This window comes from Leptopilina heterotoma, unplaced genomic scaffold (genome assembly GCF_015476425.1).
Source record: "Leptopilina heterotoma isolate Lh14 unplaced genomic scaffold, ASM1547642v1 Lhet_186, whole genome shotgun sequence".
In the NCBI taxonomy this organism is placed as follows: Eukaryota; Metazoa; Arthropoda; class Insecta; order Hymenoptera; family Figitidae; genus Leptopilina; species Leptopilina heterotoma.
The window spans coordinates 787,471-810,871 of record NW_025110905.1 but is presented as its reverse complement, the minus strand read 5'-3'; the positions used below and the strand labels follow the sequence as shown (position 1 = coordinate 810,871).

Sequence of the window (23,401 nt, the reverse complement as noted above, 5' to 3'; positions counted from 1 at the left end):
TTGATGATAATATAAAATTACGGTGTGAAATTTGTAAATTTTACTAAAAAATATATTTTAATTGTGTCCTAATGTGAATAAATGTGAATAAATGTGAAAAAAAATTTATTTTTCATTTCCGAATCTTTCATCTCCGAAGCTTTTTCCTTGAAATGTGCGAGTTTTTCTTTTGTTTTTAGTATTTACCTGCATTGATTTGAAAATATTAATCTAAATAACCATCAACTATAGATTTTTATTTTAATTAAACTGAATATATTTAGTATTAAAATATGCAAATTATTATTTTTTTAAACAGTGTAATTTTATTATGAATTATATTAGTGTGTATATTTAATAAAAAAAATCACGAAACAAATAAAATTGATCAATTGGAGCAACAAAGTCAATCTTCTTTAAAGAAAAAAAACTTTAATATTTTCAACAATTAATTTTGCGCAACTTGAATTCTTACTCTTGAGTATGAAATAAAGTAAGTTCAATAAAAAAAAACATATAATTTAAAAAAAAATGAGTTGAAAAATCGAATTTTAAAAGTGGCACTTTCAGGGAAATCACTTATTTATATAAAGATTTACCAAAATGTTTTTCAAAAAATTGGGATTAAAAACAGTTTAATTTTTGACTTACAGGGCAATGATTTTGAGCTTAAAAAAATTATAACCGGTTCTTTCATAGGGGGCCCTCAATTGCACTTTTTTCATTCAGAGTAGGAATTAAAAAACCATCAGGGCTATTTTTTAACTCTAAAAACAAAAAATTGTTTTCGTTGCTCTGCGTCGACGTTAACTTCAGGAACTTGAATTTTACAGAGAAAAAACTTGTCATGCAAAGGAAAAAATTGACATACAACCAATTTTCTCGATTCTTGACCCAAGAGAAGATTTTCCTTATTATCTTCAAAGGACTGTCATTCTTTCCCTTTTTCATTTTCCAAGAATATGAAAAAAACTTTTTTTGCAATTAAAAAAAATGAGTGCAAAAAAAGTTGGCTATGCATGAAGAAATCCTAATTAGATGATTGCTGTTGTTAGGCGTAATGTTGGGGAAGAAGAAAAAAGTGAGAGGGGGCGTCTTGAACTCACGTGGCTAGTTTGGTAATGAGTGCTTGTGGTGTATTGGCGTCCGGCCTTAAAGGAGGGCTAAGTACGTGTCCAGCGGCATGTCTCCAGCACTTGTGCTTGTAGTTGGTACCATCGGTGCCTACTGCTGCTGCCAGGGTTTCGCCCCAAACACAAACGCCGCGCTTCCGGGCAATCTCAAGCGCTTCCGCTGCGCTACGACTCATCACATGCACTACGTACAGCGGACACTCGACCTAAGCGTGCAAATTATAAAGCTCTTCTTCTCTAGCCATATCTTATTACATATTATGCACGTGCAAAATGTCTCGCAACATTCCAGAGCCGCAAACAAAAAGGAAAATTTACATCATTATTTATTTATAATAAATTAAATAATAATTTTTTTCATCATATTTACTATTTACTATTTATTCGTTCTTTTCCCTGTAAATCTTGTTTAAATAATTAATTAATTTAACATTTTTTTTCTCTTTCAAGAAAAATTCAGTTTTTCATAAGAAATTAAATTGTTCTTTTAAGAAAAAAATCGAATCTAATCTATTATTCTTTCTATTATAAAAATATAACATAAGTACAGCAAAAATTAACTCGAAAATGCGGTATTCAGTTTATTATTATTATCATTATGCAAATTACAAAATTTTTCATTTTTAAAAAAAATTAACTTGTTGAATTCAATTATTTTCAATTTAAAAAAATTCTTCGAAAGAATTAAACTTTTATTTTTAAAATTGTAATCAAATTTTCTAAAGAATTCAATTATTCTCAATTATTCAATTATCTTGATAACAATTTATATAAGAATTCAATTATTTTCATAAATAATAAATTTCTTTCTATGAATTCAATATTTCTCTAAACAATTCAATAACTGAATTCTTTAGAGAATTATTTTTGTTAATAATAATAATAATAATAATTAATTATTGTTTTCATGAATAATAAATTTCTTCTCCTGAATTCAAATATTTTCTGTATATACACCTAGGTATTATAAAATTTTCTCGAAGGAATTCAATTATTTCTATAAAAGTTCAATTAAATTCAATAATCGAATTTTTAATTACAATTAATAAACACGATTATTTTAAAAACTTACAAGAAATTCTTCGAGAAAATCAATTTTTTTTAAATCTTCAATTAAAATTATTAAAAAACTACATTATTTTCAAAAAGTTTAAGGAAATTTGTAAAAAAAAATCAAATATTTATAAAAACTCTAATAAAATTGGTCAAAAGAATTTAATTTTCTATTGACATAATTTTAATCAAATTTCTCAAAAGAATTCAATTATTACTCAAAATTTTAATAAAATTCGAAACAATTCAATTTCTTTTAGTGCATTTTAAATGCATTTTCTCGAAGGAATTCAATTATTTTAAAAAATTTTGATAAAATTCTTTTTAAGTATACCATTACTTTCGATAAAATTTTAATCAAATTGCTCGAAAGAATTTTAAAGAAAAAAAAATAATTTTTTAATAAAATTCTTCGAAAAGGTTCAATTTCTTTTAGTACATTTTTATTAAATTTCTCGAAAGTATTCAATTATTTTTTAATGTTTTTAATAAAACCTTTTTAAACAACTCAGTAACGAAATTTAAAACTTTTTTTTTGAAAGAAAAAAGGTACATTTTTTATATTAAGAAAAAATTTACATATATATTAATGCAAAATTATAGAAAATGAAATAGATAATTAAAATTTTTTTTGTCAAAAAGTAACAGAAAAGTTTTCTAAATCTAAACCAGTACAAAGTTCAACTATGTAATTAAAACAAAATTGATACAAAATTTCTAAATATTAAGGAGGTTCTATCGCAAATAGAATTAACATTAAGAATTTAATGAAACTTGGACCACTGTTAGATAAAGGTTTGAAAAATATGTAGTTAAATTTTTGAGACCTGAGGGTACTTGTGGAAAAAGTTATAAGCGTTTTTGTTTTTTAACTTTTAACATTGAGTCTTATGGGAATTGAGTACTTTTTCATACATATTTACTCACCACAAAATATTTAACATTAAGAAATTCATGAAACATTTTTTAATACGAAACAGATATCTAATGATTAAATATCTGTTAAAAAAAGTGTCATTAGGTACCTGTAAGAGTTGCAATAATTTAATTTGTAAAAATGTTTCATGTTTTGTGCAGTGTATTAAACAGCTGTCTAAACGTCTGGCAACATTGCACAGAATTTGCTATTCAAAAGCAAAACTAAATGTAAACAAGTCGTACCAACCTTTTGCAATACGACTAAGAGTGCAGTCCCATGGCACCGTTTTGCGTTGCGTTTTGTAACTAGGCAATGAGTGCAAATAGAGCAAACATATATCTGTATCTCTCTCACACTCATGGTATAGTTACAAAACGCAACCCAAAAAAAAATCTCAAAATAATGGTTTCTGTTTTGATTCGTTACGTCAAGCAATAATAGAACCTCCTTAATTTTTTTATTTTACATAAATCAAGACATTGAAATAAATAAAGACATTTTCCGGATGAAAAATTATTTTTTAAGTGGAAAAAATTATTTTGTAAAGAAGGGCACATCTTCTACAAAAAAAAGTCGTTTTCTTCAAACCGTTTAAAGTAGAAAATTCTTATTTTTGTCACAGGCGAAATTTTTAAGTAGGTAAAGTTTTGTCAAGTATTTTTTCTTTTTTTAATCAAAAAGAGTAGTTTTCCCTTTATAGTTTAAAAATTATATAGATAAGTATTTATTGTCAAGGCAACGTTTATTTAAATATAGCAAAATTTATTTTTCCAGGAAATTTTCATTCACAATTATAATTTTTGTTACAAAAAAAAATTTTATTTTCTTTACTTTTATTTAAAATAATTGGTGAATTTGAATTCTTTTTATTAAAATTGACAAAAAAAAAATATTGAATTTCATTTATGTATTAAAAATAAAAATGAAATTAAAATTTCTTTGTATTATTGTATTTTAATTTCTTTTGTTTTTCGTACTTTAATTATTATTAATTATTTATTATTTTATTATTAATTCATTATTATTTTATTAAAATTGTTTTAGTTTAATTTTAATGAATCAAATAATTTCAATGAATAAAATGATTTTAACATAGTGGAAAATATTTGAATTTATTTGAATTTGAGTTGGAAATATTGGAATTCTTTATTTTGTTAAGAAAAGAAAAATGTATAATTTTCGTGGGAGTGTTGCGTGTAAAAATATACACTCATTCAAGGTATAAAAAGTGTTATTGAAAGAAGCAGAACTCTTGTGTCATATGTGCGTAAACATGACCTACAGTTTTCCTAATAGAATAGGGCTCTAAACAGCGTAATATTTCTCGAGTCCACGATCGTCTTACCACATGTATGAACTTTAGAGTGACGTAATATTCACGAGACTACGTAACAACAGAAGCTCTTTCTCAAGTGGTCAAAAGATCTTTACAAAGTCTATAATTGACTCTCTAAATTTAAATTACCATACAAACGATACGCATCCTATGAATGAATTTCTTTTTCTTCAATCTTATTATTATAGTTTACTCGGTATCGTATTTCACTAAGTGTATGTGTGTTTTTTTTCTTCGCTATTTTTGTTTTCTTTATTCAAAAACCATTATTTTCCTTTTATTATTTTATGTTTGAGTTGTTTTTTTAATTTTATTCTTCTCTTAAAGTATTTTAAGCAGTCAAAACAAATGCCTATAAAAAACTATGAAAAAGATGAAAATTTCTTTTTTCGTGTTTCCTTCACGGAGTTCAATATATTCAATAATTTCTAATAACTATTTCCAAATATTTATTGGCTTTTTTTATTAAGTATTTATCTTGTCTTTTTTTAAATTTTAATTATCAATATTAATGAAGAGGAAAAATTGAAAATAATCAGTTGTAGAAATGTCATGAACTAGTTTCACGTTTTCTAATCAAACAGTGCTAATATGTTTCGGCTCTGGAATGTTTGGTGAGATAACGACATTCGATAATAACATTTGTATACATATATTATGATTCAATAATAATAAATACACATATTCAAAGCTTTTCTTAAAAGCAAATAATAAATACCTAAAGAAAAAGTTATTTTAGAATTGCACGTGAAATTTGAATAGAAATTAGCGTAGAAAAATACAAACAAAACTGTCGAAAAAAATAAGAAAAGCAAATAATTCAAATAGAAATAAAAATAAAAAAAATAAAAAAAAATAAATTAAACAGAAAAAATATATTTTTTCCATTCCATTCATTCAAATTCACCCAGAAAAAAGAGCAAAACTAGAAAAAAGTCAGAGCCAACACTTTTTATTTCTTTCAAATAAATTTTATTTGGTTTAAATAAAATTTTTATTTATATCGAAAGCAATTTTTCTTTAAAATAATAAATAATTTAATAGGCTCTGAGACAAACATACTTTTATTTAACTCAAATAAATTATTAAATAAAATAAAATAAAAATTTCTCTGGGTGACGATTTATTAATATTTGATAATATTCGAACGAAAAAATTTAAACTTGATAATTTGTTAAAAAAAACAATAAAATAATTGAAATATACTAAAAAACTGTAAAATTATCGATTGTGAAATTGGCTACACAAACTATCTTATCAAAATTTTTCTATATAATTTTCTATAATATCACAGCACAAATAAATGTCTACTAATTGCTTTATAAAACTGATAACAAGAGTCATTACAACAACAATAATAAATTTAATAATAATAATGTCGATAATTATTTTTATAATTATTATTAAAAAATAAATAATCTAAATAATAACAATTACAACATCAATTGGAAATAAAAAGAAAAATACAACATCGCATTACTATAGGAGAGAGAAAAAGAAACTATTTTTAAAACAGTTTTGTATGTATACAATTATAGAAAGAAAGAGAATGAGACGTGATAAAAATATAAAGAATAAAAAACGATTTTGCAACGGTTTACCTGGTTAGCTATGACGCAGGCTCTGTTTACCGCTTCCGCCTCGACTTCTTCGGGACGGGACATCTCGTGACCTTCCGGTCCAGTTACTCCAGCAGCCAGTAATTTTTTCGTGTTCTACGAGACAACAAATTATCATTATTATCACTAATTACCAATTAATAAGCTCTATCGTTTTACTAATTTATTAATTAGTATTATTCAGTTATTAATTACTTAAGGGGGCATACCAGTTCAAAACAGGAAAAAACAAGGCTTTTTTAGTATATATATTTATATTATTAAAATAACTATGACATTTATTTATAAAATTTCTTTTACATGTGACAAATAATTTATTTAAGATATGTAAAAAAAAATTTTTTTCATTTTTACTTCAAAATGGCGGCGATATATGTCATTTTCAAAAATGTCCATTTATTATGGTAAGATCGATTCCAAACTTTCTAAAACAGATAAAACCAAAAACGAAGTGACATTCTCTTCGTTAGATATTTATTTAGGTGTGGAACCTCAAAAAAGTGGAATTTTCTTCCCCTCCTTTTTTAGAGTATTTTTCCCCATAATATGAAAAAAACACATGTTTTTATTTAGAATTTCTCTTATAAATAAAAAGGGAGTTGGAAATTTTCCAGTTTTTGAGGTTCCACTTATAGACAAGATGCCAATGAATCAAATACCCTTTGATTTTTCAAAATCGCTTCATAAGAACTCGAGATATCACTCTTACCAGATCAAAAAAGACATTTTGAGATAAACGCACTTAAAGTTTTGATTGATAAGTTTGGACAATTTTTTAAAAAAATCTTCGGTTTTGCTTGAAAATCGTTACTCGGGAGTTATTGGGGGGTTTTTGAAGTCACTGATTACGAATATGATATTAGATTTTTGAAATTCAAAATGGCGAATCTAATATGGTGGAAAATTTTTTTTAACCCTCCGTCACACACCTTAAAAATAATTACACCATTACACACGTTTAGAGCAAATCCCTCACCACATTGTTAAATAAGCGACATTACAAAATAAACGAAGAAATCAACAAAAATTTAATTTTAACACAAACTTACAAATATGTAGTAAATTATTCTAAATTATAAAATTAATAAAATTAATTTTTCAGTCTCGAAAATAAAAATTAATTACACGAATGCACATCTTCGAAGGAATTCCACTTGACATGTAAAAATAATGTAGCATTAACAAATAAGCAAAAAAATCTTTAAATAACTTATTTTAATTATATTTATAATATAATTTTGTCATTAACCAACAGTGGAACAAAAAATGTTTTGAAAACTTGATTTTTTTACTTAACATAACCTCACTTTTTCGAGTTTTTTCTGGCTTTGAAGCCTCATAATTAAAGATTAATTATGTTTAAACTAAATGTTTTTTTTAAAAATGTGTTGAGGAGGAATTTGTCGAAAGGCATAAAAATTGATTTTATTTTGCAATGAGGAAAACAAAAGTTATTTAAAAAATACTGAAACCGTAGAAGGAATCCCTCTCTAGGTGTGTGACGGAGGGTAAAATCATCGGATTTGCTTAAAAATCGTTACTTGGGGGTTTTTGGGGCGCAGATTACAAATATAATATTATATTTTTTAAATTCAAAATTGATTAATTTTGAAAAATTATCCGCCATATTAGATCCGCCATTTTGAATTTTAAAAATCTGATATCATATTCGTAATCAGCGACCCTAAAAACTCCCGAGCAACGATTTTCAAGCAAATCCACTTGATTTTTAATTTTCTCTTCCGCCATATTGGATCCGCCATTTTGAATTTTAAAAATTTGATATCTAATTTGTGATCAGCAACACCAAATACATATTTGTTTGTCTTTTTTACAAAATGCAAATAAGAAAACATTTAAATCATTTGATTGGGTTCTGCTTATCCGCATATAAAAACATGTTTGACATGGCGAAGAATAAGTTAGTATGTATAACTTTTGTTTTTCTTCGAATTTTGGAATAAAATTTTAGGAGAGTATTCTTGACACTATAAGAAATCCGAAAATAAAAAAAATAAAAAATCGATTTTTTTGACATTTTGAACTGGAATGTCCCCTTAACAACAAATATAAAAAATGTGACTAAAGATATTTATCAAATACCTTTAGGTATTTCTTCAAGGGACCCCAATAAGGACCTAAAAAAATCGCGATGAGAATAAATTCAAAAAATATACTTAAAAGTTGATATTTTCTTTTACGAAAAAATTTTCAAAAGTAGGGTGAAAACAAACTTTAAATATGGACACCACAAATTGAAGAGAATGTCACATAACTCCGGACATTTATTTAGAGTGATAACACCCTTCTATGATTAAAATTGCAATGCTCTAACTATTTCCGTTCGAAAGATAATAAATTTTAACTGTTTTCACAGTTTAACCTTTCGCCCCAGTCTCCCCTAATTTAAAAACAAATAATTATAAATTGATTCTAAAGTTCAAAAATTAAATTATCTTATAGGGTCATTTGGGGTAAATGTAAACAAGGGGTAAATGTAAACAGTAGATGTTTCAGCTATATTTACAAATTTAAAAATAAGTACGACGTCAATATTTTTACCTCAGCTCACCTACAAGATGTTCTGAGTATTGCTAATATTTTATTTTGACAATTGGCAATGGCATAGTGTAAGTTATTTTTTAATGCAAAAAAGATTGAAAGTCAAAATTTTAGTGTTTCAGTATTTTGTCTCGCATTTGCATAAAAATAAATTTAAAAATCAAACAAAAATATGTAATTCTTCCTTATTAATGCCCTAACAAAAATTGACTTTGATTTTTGATTTTCGGCAACTTACTTAGTAAATAATTAAGTGTTTACATTTACCCCCAGAATTCGAAAACTCGGGGTAAATGTAAACAGAACTTGAACTATATTTTAAAAGAAAATAATTGAATAAATTTGCTTCTATTTCACAATTTCATTAATTTTGCAATGTAAATATTACATAGAAAAGGAATTTAGGTCCTCTTGGAAAAAAAAAATTTGATAAAAAAAAAATTTTTTTTTTTTGAAAATTTGATCAATTTTTAAAAATATTTTTAGGTTCGTCCGCCATTTTGAAAATTTAAAATTTTACTTCAAATTCGTATTCAGCGACCTCAAAAACCCCCTAGTAGCCAGATTCAAGCAAATTTGATCAATTTTGCTTCCTCATAAAGGAAGCCTTATAGTGATGTCGATTTCCGAATTTTTTAGAATCAATTATTTTTACAAATTTTCAAGTGTAGTATATATAATTCGTCGAGAGGAACAAATGTCCGGATGTATGTGTGTATGTATGTGTGTGTGTGTGTGTATGTCACCGATTCTTGTGGACAAATTTTCTCTTACACGTCTTGACGGATTTTGATAAAATTTTGTAGGTGTATTACGGTCACGAATACCAAAAATCAGACAGAAGGATTTTCAAAAATATCTAAAAAAAAATTTTTTTCAACAATTTTTTAATTTTTGAAAAAATTAATTTTTGGATTTTTTAAAATAACTATTTTCTATATTAAAATTTTCATTAATTCTTGTCAAAATTGCATTCCTGACATAAAAACGAATCGATTCATGTATATAAAGTATATATTTTATCAATATTTATAGAATTAATAAATATTTTAGATTTTCATAAAAAAATTGAAATTTTGTATTTTTTGAAATTTTATCTTAATACTTTAAAACATTAATTTTTTTTTTTGATTTATTAAAAAGAAGATTTATTAATTATATTTAATAAACTATTATAATTATTTAACTTTTAAAATTATATATAATAATATATATTGAGGAAGCTTAATGGTCATGAAATGAACAACTTGTTTAAAAATATTATTTTTAGGTTCATCTGCCATATTGGATCCACCATTTTGAAATTTAAAAATTCGATTTTAGATTTTTATTCAGCAACCTTAAAAACTTCTTTTTACCAAGTTGAATGAAAATCTATTAAAATTTGTTCAAGTTATTCAAGATTTTACATTACTAATTTTGTAATGGTTGATTGTTTATTTATATGATACATTATCAGTCAACTGGTTGATTTACTATACATCTACGAAGAATTTTTTTTCAGTTTTTCCATCCCTTAAAACAGTAGTATACTTGAAATAACTTGTTTCTTAAACCTCACTTAACTACAGTGGTGTTTACATTTACCCCGAATTTTAGGAAAATTTTTAAATCTCGGGGTAAATGTAAACAGTCAGTTTTAGGCGATTCAGGTGCATCAATATTTCTTTGTACCTCATAAAATTTTTCTAGGGAACACTAGCAACAAGTTCATGCAAAAGAAATCCGTCCGTTTTACCTTTTAACAAAAAAAAACTAATGTTTTTGGTGAAACATAGATATTCCGTTTACATTTACCCCAATTGACCCTAATATTATTAAAAAAATAATTTCGAAATAGTCCTAAAAAGACAATAATGTAATAAATAGAATTCGAGGCTTGTAAAAAGTATAAATAAAGAAAATGAATGAAACAGTACCTAAATAATGAAAAGTAAAAAATATACATAAATAATATAATAAAATACTTAATAATAAAGTAAACAAGTTGTAAATCCAGATGTTCATTACATGAACATTTTGCTTCCTCTTTACGATCAGCAAAAAAAATTTGCTTCCTCGTGGAGGAAGAATTAACGATAAATATATTTCATTTTTAAATCATTTTTAATACAATTTAACATTTATAAAATAAATTGCATTCGTCTTTATAGAAAGAATAAAATTTTCTTATACAGTAATATGAATCTAAATAAACAAAAAAACTTTTAGTAAAAAAGTGAATTTTTCAAATTTGATTGTAATTAATTCTATAATTTTCAATATATATATATATATACATACTTTATTTTAATCAATTGATTCGTCATGATGCAAAGAATAAGATTTTTGATTTATTTTTCAATAAATAATGTTTTATTGTACAGCAACATGATTTTTAAGAAAAAAGAATTTTTTTAAAAAGTGCAAATTTTTTGTCTATAATTGGTTTTAATTCTATAAATTTAAATACAATATATACTTTATATATACCAATCGATCCGTCTTGGTGAAAAGAATAAGATTTTAGAAATAAATGAGTAAGATTTTCTTATACGGCAACATAATTTTGCGAAAAGAACTCATTTTTTGATAAAAATGCGAAATTTTCAGCTTTAATTATGATTAACTCTGTAAATTCTCATACAATTTATACTTTTTATATACCAATCGATTCGTCTTGATGCAAAGAATAAGATTTTATTATATATTAACTTCAATAAGCAACTTAAAAAAATTTTTTGAACAAAAAAAATTTTTAGAAAAAAGTAAAAAAAAAATTTTTTCTGAGAATTTTTTAAAGTCTATCAATCCATTTCGAGATATTTTTATAATAAATATACCTGGTAAATTTTAGCCACATTCGTTAAAACCTCTTCGAGTTATCGTGTTCACAAAAATCGGGATCCACACACACACACATACATACATCCGGACAATTGTTCAGGGTCTTATATAACATAGTCCCATATAGAAGAAAATTTGTTAAAAGGATTTTTAAAAATTTTGTAAATTAAACGACTACGAAGCTTCCTCACGAGGAAGCAAAAAGGAATTAATAAATAAAATTTACGCTCCTGATTAAAAAAAATTGTTTTCTGTAATTTCACCTCAGCAATAATGTCTCCATTTTCTGCGTGGACCATTGCAACTGCGCCCAAACTTTTGCAATAAGCGAATGCCTCCATTAATTCCTTATCTCTCAACATGTACAAATCTTTGTAAGCCATGAAAAATTTGAAACTATTCACTCCATGATCTTTTGCCAAAATTGCCATTTCTTCTTTTACCTGAAAAAATACAGAAATTAGTTTAAAGAATATAATTAAATAATAATTTTAATAAATTAATAATAAAAATTATGATATAAAAAATATTTTGGTTTTCTGACTTCCAAATTTCGAACGAATAAATAAAGCAAAATAAATTTTAGGAAAATAATTTTTCAATTAAAAAAAAAGAAAATATTAAAAATGTAAAAAAATAAAATTATCAAACGTTTTTTTCAATTTTATTAAATTCCAAAAAAGGAAAAATATATGCATAATAATATTATTAAAATGAAATTGAATATAAATTGAATCGACTATATAAACTGTTAGTTTTCCTCACTTCGTTTATTATCTTAATAAAGGTTAAATAATATTATTTGTAAAGATCCAAAAGTGTGCTACGAAATAATAATTAAAACTTATACCTGCGTGTATAATGAGAGGGAAGGTAGATGGGATTACCCATCGTTCAATGTTTATATCTTTTGTTATATAGCTACTGCGTATTCTGCTGTGTCTCAGTTTAAGTGTATACTTTGTAGAGTTAACATTAAATAAATATCGAATTACAAATTCTTGTGAAATAAATTATTCCCGATACCTTTCTATATAAACTTATCAATCGAGTTTAAAATGTGGGTTAAAAGTTTCTTTCATTGAATTATTGAGTTCACACATTGCAACTGTCTTTCGTAATAATAGTAAATTCTCAAGTTTTTTGCTCGAAACATATTAGGAATAAGAGAAAGTATCCACAAATGCTTATAAATGATAGACAGAAAAAGGAAAAAAATTATTTAAAAAATCCAGTCGTCCTCAAATACATTTCAATGAATTATATTTATTTATTTATTTACATAATCTTTCCCGCAGTCCAAGATGGACCATACATGGGTTACGAAAAAAAAATAAAATTAATTATTTAACAATACTTAAGTCTAAAAAACAAAAAATTAAATTGATAGTAGAAATTGAGAACGACATTGTCAACAACAGTTGTCAATATAAATATCAAGAGCAGATTGGAAAGTTTTTCTAGATGAGAAAAACAAATCAAGGTCGGGCTTGATTTGTGTGAACATCAAGTTTATGTGGTTGCACGAAAAATACAAGGGTGCGACTTCTGCGACTGCATTTGAGGTCCGATCAAGGTAAAAGGGTTGTAGATTTCTAGAAGCAGGATGAGGAACTCTAAAAGGTATCTGGGCGAGAAGTTGTGGAGCGTTTATTTGGGAATTCAGGATTTTCCCACATACCGACAATGCAGATAAAAAATGGTTAAAAATCTGCAACGACCGTTTCTTGAAAAATATAAGGAATTATGACCTATAAATTTGTGAAAGTCATTTTTTATTATAAATACATAGGATGAGTATTTTATTTGTTGTAATTATTAAAAAAAATATATTGTTAGAAAATTAAATATGGTCAGTTTCCAAGAGCCCAAACTGCAACGACCTTTTCTTGAAAACAACAAAACAAAATAATTTTTCCATTTAGCAAACTTAATTTTAATAAAAAATACACATAATAAGATTAATTACATATGAAAACAACAATAAAAAACTTTAATTTATGTAAACTGTTTTGTATAGCAATTTACAACAAGAAGAACACATGTGACAGCTTTTAGTAGTTCATAGAACCATTCCTGAATGGCAAATGAGTCTCATCCTCCGTATTTTCCTACAAAATTAAATTTCCCAAATGGAAAAATTATTTTGTTTCGTTGTTTTCGAGAAATGGTCGTTGCAGATTGAGCTAGTAGTCAAAGATGTGTTACAGGGAAACTGCCCATATTTAACTTTCTAACAATAATTTTTTTCAAATAATTACAACAAATAAAATACTCATCCTGTGTATTCATGATAAAAAATGAGTTTTCCAAATTTATAGGTAATAATATCTTATATTTTCCAAGAAACGGTCGTTGCAGATTTTTAATCATTTTAGATCTGCAATGTCGATAAGTGGGATCCCCTTAAGTCGCGAACAGGATTCTGTGTTGGGTTATTGTACGAAAATGAAACCTGTTACACAAATCGAGATAATCACAGCCTTGTCGTGGATAAATTCTATTAGTTTTAAACGCCAAGTACTTTAGAAAAGATTTTTGGATTTTCTCCAGTTTATCATTATATTTGTTGTAATAAGGAATCCATATAAATGGGATATAATTTATTTTAGAAAGAACCAGAGATTTATATAATGCAACTATTGTTGACGAATTTCTAAAATACTTAGTTGACGTTAATAAACATCCCAAGGCCCTAGGGCCTTGGGACTTTAGATGCGGAAGACACTACTTGAGATATTTGATCATTGAAACATAATCTATTATCGAAAGTCACTCCACACATGTACTTGTTACTCTTTCTAAAGCGATGTTGTTTATTAAATAATCACATTTTATAGGCGTCTTTGTTCTAGTAAAAGATAAAGAATGGCATTTAGAAATATTCAAGGGAAGTTTATTTTTTACAGACCAATCAAAAATTAAATTTAAGTCAGACTGGAGAAGGGATACATCATCGTAATTTTGTATGAGTTTATAAATTTTTACATTATCAGCAAAAATAAGAATTTTCGAAGCGATGTTATGGTTGATGTCATTTATGTATATATTAAAGAGAGGAGATCTATGAGAGATTATATGAGAAATCTCTCAAGTTGTATATAGAAAAATTTTATCTATTCAACTTGTTTCGCGATTTAAAAAAAGTTGTCTCATCAGAAGCAGAAAAAAGTGTCATTATCCATTTATAATAGTACTTGAAATACCTGACGCTTTGAAAGCCTCTCTGTCATATGCTACTCTTAATCAAATTGTTTTCATTCCATGACAGCGGGAAAGTTTGCTGAAAAGGTCTCTGACAAAAAAATTTCATCTTCAAAAATGAGACACAATAACTTCGTGAGCGAGGAAGTCAAGAAAATAAAAATATTAAACAATACGAAACAATGCCAATAGTAATAATAATATTTTTATTTATTTATTTATGTATATTCAACATATACGAGACTTGTCCTTTCGTATGAATTTAGGTACTTTTTGTTATTTAATCTCTGAGAAAACAATATATATTTGAATCAAACACAATTATCTTTGTCATACAGTCAACCAAAAATTATTTTTTAATTAAAAATAATAATTTTTTGTTTGATTTAAACATATTTTTTGAGTTGGCTACATATTTTTAGATTAAAAAACATTTTTCTCAGTGATATTTTTATAATATTACTTTTGTAATATAATTTAAATTAGTAAACATTCTCACTAATTCAAATTTAGAGAGTAGGGGAGGATGGGGCAAGAATAGTTAGGTAAGACCTTTTTGGATCTAACGGCCAAACTTGAATATGGGGCATTCCAGGCCAAATCGGAAATCATTTTGCTTTTGCATCTCAAATTTTTTTTAAACATTTTTTGCTTCCTCGTGAGGAAGCTTTGTAGTCGTCTAATTTACAAAATTTTTAAAAATCCTTTTACCAAATTTTCTTCTATATAGGACTATGTTATATAAGACCCTGAACAATTGTCCGGATGTATGTATGTGTGTGTGTGGATCCCGATTTTTGTGAACACGATAACTCGAAGAGGTTTTAACGAATTTGGCTAAAATTTACCAGGTATATTTATCATAAAAATATCTCGAAATGGATTGATAGACTTTAAAAAATTCTCAGAAAAAATTTTTTTTTTGACTTTTTTCTAAAAAAAATTTTTTTTTAAACAAATTTTTTTAAGTTGCTTATTGAAGTTACTTTATTCTTTGCATCAAGACGAATCGATTGGTATAAACAAAGTATAAATTTTCGTAAAGAGGAAGCAAAATGTTCATGTAATGAACATCTGGATTTACAACTTGTTTCTTTTAGTACTGTTTGAAATGAGCTACCTTGATTTTTTTAAAATTTTTTCATAAAGCGGTTCAGGAGATACAGATTTTTTGAAAATGACGTTTTTTACGTAAATTTTTTCTTTAAATTCTTATAACTCGGTCAAAAATTGATCAAATTGGACGTTTTTATAATGAAAAGTTTTTTTTCACGCGTAGTTTTTAATAAAAATATTTTAAAATAATTTACGATAAGATTTAAAAATTTTAAAAATAAAATTTCATTTTTAACAATGTTATGTATCGATCAATTTTTTAAAAAATTTTTTGTAAGAAACTAGCACTAAATTAACAATTTTTAAGCCTTGTCCGATCGTGGGCAAACGATGGGATCTATTTATTTTGAAATTTTTAATTTTTAAAATCAAACAAATTTTTCACAGAAAATGTGTTTTTAGACTGAGTCTTTCTAAACTTAACCTTCTTTCTGTGTAAAATTGTGATTTGGTCAAATGGCAAGTTAGGCGTACCGTTTTCATTGTGTATATAAAAATTAAAAATTTCAAAATAAATAGATCCCATCGTTTGCCCACGATCGGACAAGGCTTAAAAATTGTTAATTTAGCGCTAGTTTCTTACGAAAAATTTTGAAAAAAATTGATCGATACATACATTGTTAAAAATGAAATTTTATTTAAAAAAATTTTAAATCTTATCGTAAATTATTTTAAAAAATTTTAAAAATATTTTTATTAAAAACTACGCGTGAAAAAAAAACTTTTTATTATAAAAACGTCCAATTTGATCAATTTTTGACCGAGTTATAAGAATTTAAAAAAAAAATTACGGAAAAAACGTAATTTTTCAAAAATCTGTATCTTCTGAACCGCTTTATGAAAAAATTTGAAAAAAATCATGGTAGCTCATTTCAAAGAGCTAAAAAAAAATTTGAGGTGCAAAAGCAAAATGATTTCCGATTTGGCCTGGAATGCCCCATATGTATCTGCAAACAAAAAGTATTTTTGGAAAGCCTGGTTATTTGGCTATAATTTTGCTGTACATTATTTTACTGTACACTCAAATCCCTATACGAGATACGAATGAAAAAGTAAACAAAAATTTTTAACTATCCTTGCCCCAGCACCGGGGCAAGGATATTAAAAGAATCCGAATGCTAAAAATGTTATAGAAAATCAGTAAATTTTCGTTTTCTTTATTTTATTCGATTTAGACTATTCAATATTGATATTTCAAGTATTAAAAATAATATGTATTGAACATTTTCTGAATTTCAATTATTGTATTAAAATTCATCTGAACTAGAATCAGAGGTTTAACCAATTTTCTTCAGACGACCACCATAATTTCTTGGCCAATAAGCTTTGTTTTCCGTATATAATTACGCACCATTATGTATATCAACCTAAAAAGAACAATTAAACACTTTTTTAAAATTTGCAATGGCATTAACAGGATTTTACCGTGCCGTATTATCTCTAACTATAGTTAGAGATAATAATTTCAGTTTTTTCTAAATTTTATGGAACAACGTGAATTAATTTGAAAATAAATACGATATTCGAGTTCAGCAGGAAATTCCGATCCGGAAAACACTTACGTAAATAAATATTCTGAAACTCTAATATAGAAAACAATATGATAAACATTACGTTGACATTTTAGCAAAACAGCCTTCCAATTTTTTTTTATTGTTTATACTCCTGCCCTATTGGCCTTACGCACTTCGACAAGAGTCCCCGAGAAATACTTTTTTGGATTAAGCATAACCATTCTACATATGAAATTTTTTCTATATATTAACCTAATTTTGCGTCTACAGACGACTTTATTAGGAGTTCTCGCATTTGCCTGGACCACCCGTCAATGGGTTTTCTCGCCAGAGAAGAGGGAAACTGTAGAAAACCTCTCCTGAGTACAACCGGTTTATCGACAGTCGAGTTCTAATGGTGTGTACCGGACAATAATGTGTACCCCTACATAGAATTTTATTAACATTTTTAAAAATAATTGAATTCTTGGATTATTTAGAGAAATTTTATTAAAATTGTATTGAAAATAATTTAAGCACATTATTATTTATGAAAACAAAAAATTAAAAATATTGTATACGTACAAATTTATAAGTGTTTCAAAGAAAATCTAAATTCTATGGAGAAAATTAATTAAAATTGTACTGAAGTTATAATTGTCTTCTTCTAAAGAATTTTATCAAAACTTTTCAAAACAATAAAATTGAGTTCTTTTTAAGGAATTCCATTAAACTTTTTAAAAGTAATTGATTTTTTTTTTGAGAAATTTTATAAAAATTGCATCGAAAATAATTGAATTTTTTTTGAGGAATATTATTATTTATGGAAATAATTGAATTCTTGCCAAGAATTTCATTAAAAATTTTGAAAATTATTTAATTGTTTCGAAGAAACTTAAAATTCTTTTAATCAATTTAGTTAAATTTGCATTAAAAATAAATGAATTCTTATAAAAGATTGTATCAAATTTTTTGAAAATAATTGAACCTACTTTCGACAAATTTTATAAAAATTTGTAAAAATAATGGAATTCTTTTGAGGAATTTTATTTAAATTATTGTATTGCAAAAAAAGAATTTCCTGCAAAGAATTAAATCATTTATGAACATAATCTAAAATCATTCGAAAATTGAAGTTGATATTTAAAAGTAAAAAATTTGAAATTTTCATAATAATAATAATAAGAAATTAAATACTGCGACTGTCCCATTTATAAATAAAGACAATGTAATTTATTACTTTTTCATTAAAATAAAATCAATAAAATAATAACACAGAAGGAAAGCAAAGTGATTGTAAAAATAGATTATCTAATAATTAAAGAAATAATTATCATTAAGGAAATATTGCAAGAAATTGAAAGATTTTAGTATCATAATCAATGGAAATAAGTTCTGCTCGAAAGAACTTGAAATTTAAAGAAAGTGATTTTTTTATAAATGCGGAAATTTATGAAAGAGAAATTTTATGAAACCAATATTATTTGTATTTATAAATAAATTAAGTATTCATATTTATATAAACAGTGTCCATTATTGCGAACAGATTATAAAATTATAATAAAAAATGTATTGAAATATTTTATTGATACAATTATAAATAATATTATTGTATATTCAATATATATTATATTTAATATAAAATTATTTTAGCAGAGTATAAAAATTTCTTTATTTTCTCTTCTTTAATGTTTTTATAAAAAATATTTATTCAAAAAAGAAAGTATGAAAAATTGATAAGGAACAGTAATTTTTATCTAAATGCGCAAAGTTGTTGTATTAAGATTTCAAATATATAAATAACACACTTTACACGCCCTTTATTATGAGAATCAAGAGAGTCATGGCATAACTACATAAAAATTCACATATGATGTAAGTCTTATAAATTGAAGGGCTACATAAAATAAGGGGACGAACGCATGGTGGAAAGGGATAATATCAGTCAGGTAGCAGCGAGCGGCTCAAGGCTTGTCACTGCTACCTGACTGGTAGTATCCCTTCCAAGCCTCGCGTTTGTCCCCTTATTTTATGTAGCCCTTCAATTATACTCGACATAATTCTTAGCAGATTTATAATAATATAGGTATTCAAATGTATTTCAACTTCTTAGAATTCAAGTATAAATATTTTTTATTTTTCTTAATATATTAGCTCTTTTTAGGGTTCCGTACCCGATAGGAACCCTATTAAAACGGTTACGGAAAGTGACCATGTACCCCCCCCCCCTAGCGCTCACAGTTTTTCATCTAGAGAGGTACACGTATATGTGACGCGACACGAGAAAAGGGACCTATCGTTAAAAAAATCGATTTTGAGATTATGGTGCTATTCGACAGATTATTCTTTGCTCTTTCACGTGAAAAAATCAAAAGTTGAAAAACTTAAATAGTGTTAATAATATAAAGCCCAAATTTTAAGCTTGTACGCGTAAATACACGGGTTTTCTGCGCATGGCGGCGCTTTAAACGCTCTCCCTGTAAAATTCTCTTTTGCGGCGATAGGTCCCTTTTCTCGTGTCGCGTCACATATGTATTTTCACGCGTAGATTACACGAAAAATATAGCGAACGTGATTGGAGTTAATATTCATAGAGTTTTCCGCGAAAAACATCAAATTTTGGCCGTTTTTCGCAAAAAAAGGCATATACCCCCCCTGGCGCTCACAGTTTTTTACCTATAGAAAGATGAAAATTGGTATGCATATGTATTTTCAAAAATGGATTAGAGGAAAAATATAGCGAACATATTTGGTATTGATCTTCATAGTGTTTTCTGCGAAAAACTCGAAAATTTTGAAAAAAATTCATGTACCCCTCCTCCTGGGGCCTACAGTTTTTTTTACCAAGAGAGCTGAAAATTGGCATACTTATTCGTTTTTACGCATAGATTACAGGAAAAATATAGCGGAAGTGATTAGAATTGATCTTCATGGTGTTTTCATCGAAAAACTAAAATCTCTTTTTTCAAGCTCGAAAATACTTTAACCCTTGCTGGATCTCACAATTCTTAATCTAGTGGATTGACGTTATACATTTTTATTTATTTTTTCGTGTAGATTTCAACAAACATACAGAAAAAATTATTGGAGTTCATCTTCATATTTTTTTTGCAAAAAACTAAAAAATTTTTTCGTATTAGAAAAAAAGTGTGTACCCCCCCCCCTTGGTTTTCACAATTCTTGGCCTATTGGACTGCAGTTTTGCTTTTTTTATGTATTTTCGTGTGAAGATTTCAGGAAAAATATAGCGAATATGATTGGATTTGATCTTCATATTTTTTTCAGCGTAAAACTCAAAGTTTTTAAAAATTTCGTCAAAAAAGCGTGTATTTCACTCTAGCGCTCACAGTTTTTTACCTAGAGAGCTGAAAATTGGTACACTTTTGTATTTTCACGTGTAGATTACAGGAAAAATATAGTGGAAATGATTAGAATTGATCTTCATAGCGTTTTGAGCGAAAACCTAAAATTTTTTTTTAATTTTTGAAAATAATTGAGCGGATGGGAAGAAGAACTCGCCGAGCGCGAGACCGTAAAGGATTGTTCCAGTCAGGTAGCAGTGTGTGGCCCAGAGGCGCTCACTGCTACCTGACTGATATTATCCCTTACGGTCTCGCGCTCGGCGAGTTCTTCTTCCCATCCGCTCAATTATACCTATGCTAGTTCTCTCAATTCTTAGTCTAGTGGACTGGCGTTGGGCATTTTCTATTTATTTTCTCGTGTAGATTACAGAAAAAATTATTGGAGTTCATCTTCATACTTTTTTTGCGAAAAACTAGAAATTTTTTTTGATTTAGGAAAAAAGTGTGTGTCCCCCCCTTGGTTTTTATAATTCTTGGCCTATTGGACTACAATTTTCCTTATTTTATGTATTTTCATGTGTAGATTTCAGGAAAAATACACCGAACATGATTGGATTTTATCTTCATATTTTTTTCAGCGAAAAACTCAAAGTTTTAAAAAATTTCGTCAAAAAAGCGTGTTTTTTACCCTAGCGCCCACAGTTTTTTATCTGAAGAGATGAAAATTGGTTATTTATTCATTTTCACCTGTAGATTAGAGTAGAACGGGGTGAAATAGCCACATTTTTACATTTTAATTTATAAAATCTGAATTTAAAATTTTTTTCTCAAATTTCTAATTGGCATTGAAAGTTTAGTTATTAAGCTTGAATATTCTTGACGGAAATATTTTTTATCCCATGAAAGAACTAAGTTATAAGAGTTTTACGAAACCTCTGCAAATGGCTTTTTTGTACCACCTGGTGGGGAGAGAAAGCCACCTCGCGATTTTAGCAAAATATGTTATTAATTTTGATATTTTTATAGATTTCCTTTATTTACATGACAAATAATCTTATTTTTAAAATATTTTAATAAATTTTAAAGAGCTTTTATCAAGGAAAATTGAATATTATGTTAAGTTTACCTGTTTTCAATTTACACTGCCAAGTTTTTGTACCTTTTTTTAAAGTCTTCCTTAAATTTCACCACAGATGCCATATTTTGTTGCAACCGTTTTTTCGTTGTTTATTTTTAACGCACTTTATACCATCTTTTCGTCGTGTTTAATTAATTTTATTAAGTAAACACGCGAAAATTTTGTAAAATTAGAAGGTTAGTTTAAGTAGAAAACAAATGAATTTCACATAATATTCAATGGCTTTTGTCCCTGGCTTTTTCACCCCCAAAACCAGTTTTTCTAAAAGCTAAAATAAATTTTAAATTCAGTTCAATTTCCAAAAATTAACATTGTATACGTTTTGAGTATAGTTTTCTCCTTATGTACAAACATTTATTTTTATTACCCGTTCACTTAAACAGGTTGTAATATGTTCGAAAAGTTCATCGAAATATTATACGCAGAGCGACTCAAAAATTAAAATTACAATAAAAATTATATTAATATAGGTACAACATCCAAACTAGTATCAAAAGTTGCGTATTAAGTGATAGTATTTATATTCTAAATAGCTGATAAATCGGTTTAATAGTTTTCAAATAAAAGTCAAATGGCTTTTTTGCACCCTGGCTATTTCACCCCGTTCTACTCTACAGAAAAAACACAGCGAAGAATATTGGAGTTGATCCGAGGGTACGGAATTCTCGGTTTTAGTACGAGTTCTACTCGCACTTGTCCGGTTTTTCATATTTGAACCATTTAACACCAAAAGAATTATAGGCGTTTGAAAATTGGTAAATTTATCAAAGTGCCAATGCCAATTTTCAATTAAGAATATTTTATACTAGCGAATGTTTCAAGCGCCAAACGCGGTATTCAATTTATTATTTTTAAGTAAATTACAAAATTTTTTATTTTCAAATATCAATTTCAATTTTTTAATAATATTTATTTATTTATTTTATTAAAAATTTTTAAATTCACTTATTGAATTCAATTATTTTCAATTCAATTTTAATTATTTAATTTATTATTATTTAATTTAATAAAATAAATATCTTCCTATGAATTTAATTACTTATTTCCAGTAGAATTTTTATAAAATTTCTCCAAAAAATTCAATTATTTTCATAAATAATAAATTTCTACATATAAATTCAATTCAAATCACGATTGTTTTAAAAACTTGAAAGAAATTCTTCGTAAAATTCAATTATTTAAAAAATTTTCAATTAAAATATTATTAAAAAACCTAAATTACATACAAAAAAATTGAAGAAATTAATTAATTCTTCTAAGGAATTCAATTATTTTCAAATTTTTTGATAAAATTTTCTCAGGAATTCAATGATTTTCAATAAATTAATTTTATGGTTAGGAGAGAGTGGGGCAAACTGTCCCGGTTGGTAAACCGGCCAGGTGTCAATATCTCCGAAATAGCTTAGGTTTTGAAGGTACACACCTCAGGAATATTTACCACCAAAAACTTTGATGAATTTGCAAAGCGTTTCTTTTTAACAAATATTTATTCTCAAAATGGGCCTGTGGGGCAAACCGGCCATAGGATATTTTCATTGTATCAGAGTTTCACGAAAATTATTATTAATTAGAATGTTTTTTTTCATTAAAATATTTACTTTCAATGAAAAATAATTGTCTTCCAATGAGAATTAGACCCTTTAATATTGTTTCCCTGACAATTTCAAACTTTATTCTTTATGTTTGTTGTTATTGTAGATTATACAAACGCAATATTATAG

General features: G+C 26.3%; 1 protein-coding gene across 4 annotated transcripts in view; it reads right to left on the bottom strand.

The window, feature by feature from the left end:
• The window catches only part of LOC122500450 (dihydropyrimidinase), a 345,407-nt gene that overhangs the window by 67,667 nt on the left and 254,339 nt on the right, over window positions 1-23,401 (bottom strand). For 3 of the 4 annotated variants that reach the window (XM_043609379.1, XM_043609381.1, XM_043609382.1), the window contains 3 exons: window positions 11,691-11,870; window positions 6,022-6,135; window positions 1,086-1,318 (listed from right to left, as the gene is read on the bottom strand). In XM_043609379.1, coding sequence (XP_043465314.1) covers window positions 1,086-1,318; window positions 6,022-6,135; window positions 11,691-11,870 — 527 coding nt within the window. The remainder of the gene's footprint in view (window positions 1-1,085; window positions 1,319-6,021; window positions 6,136-11,690; window positions 11,871-23,401) is intronic. The other variant, XM_043609380.1, reaches the window with a different exon arrangement.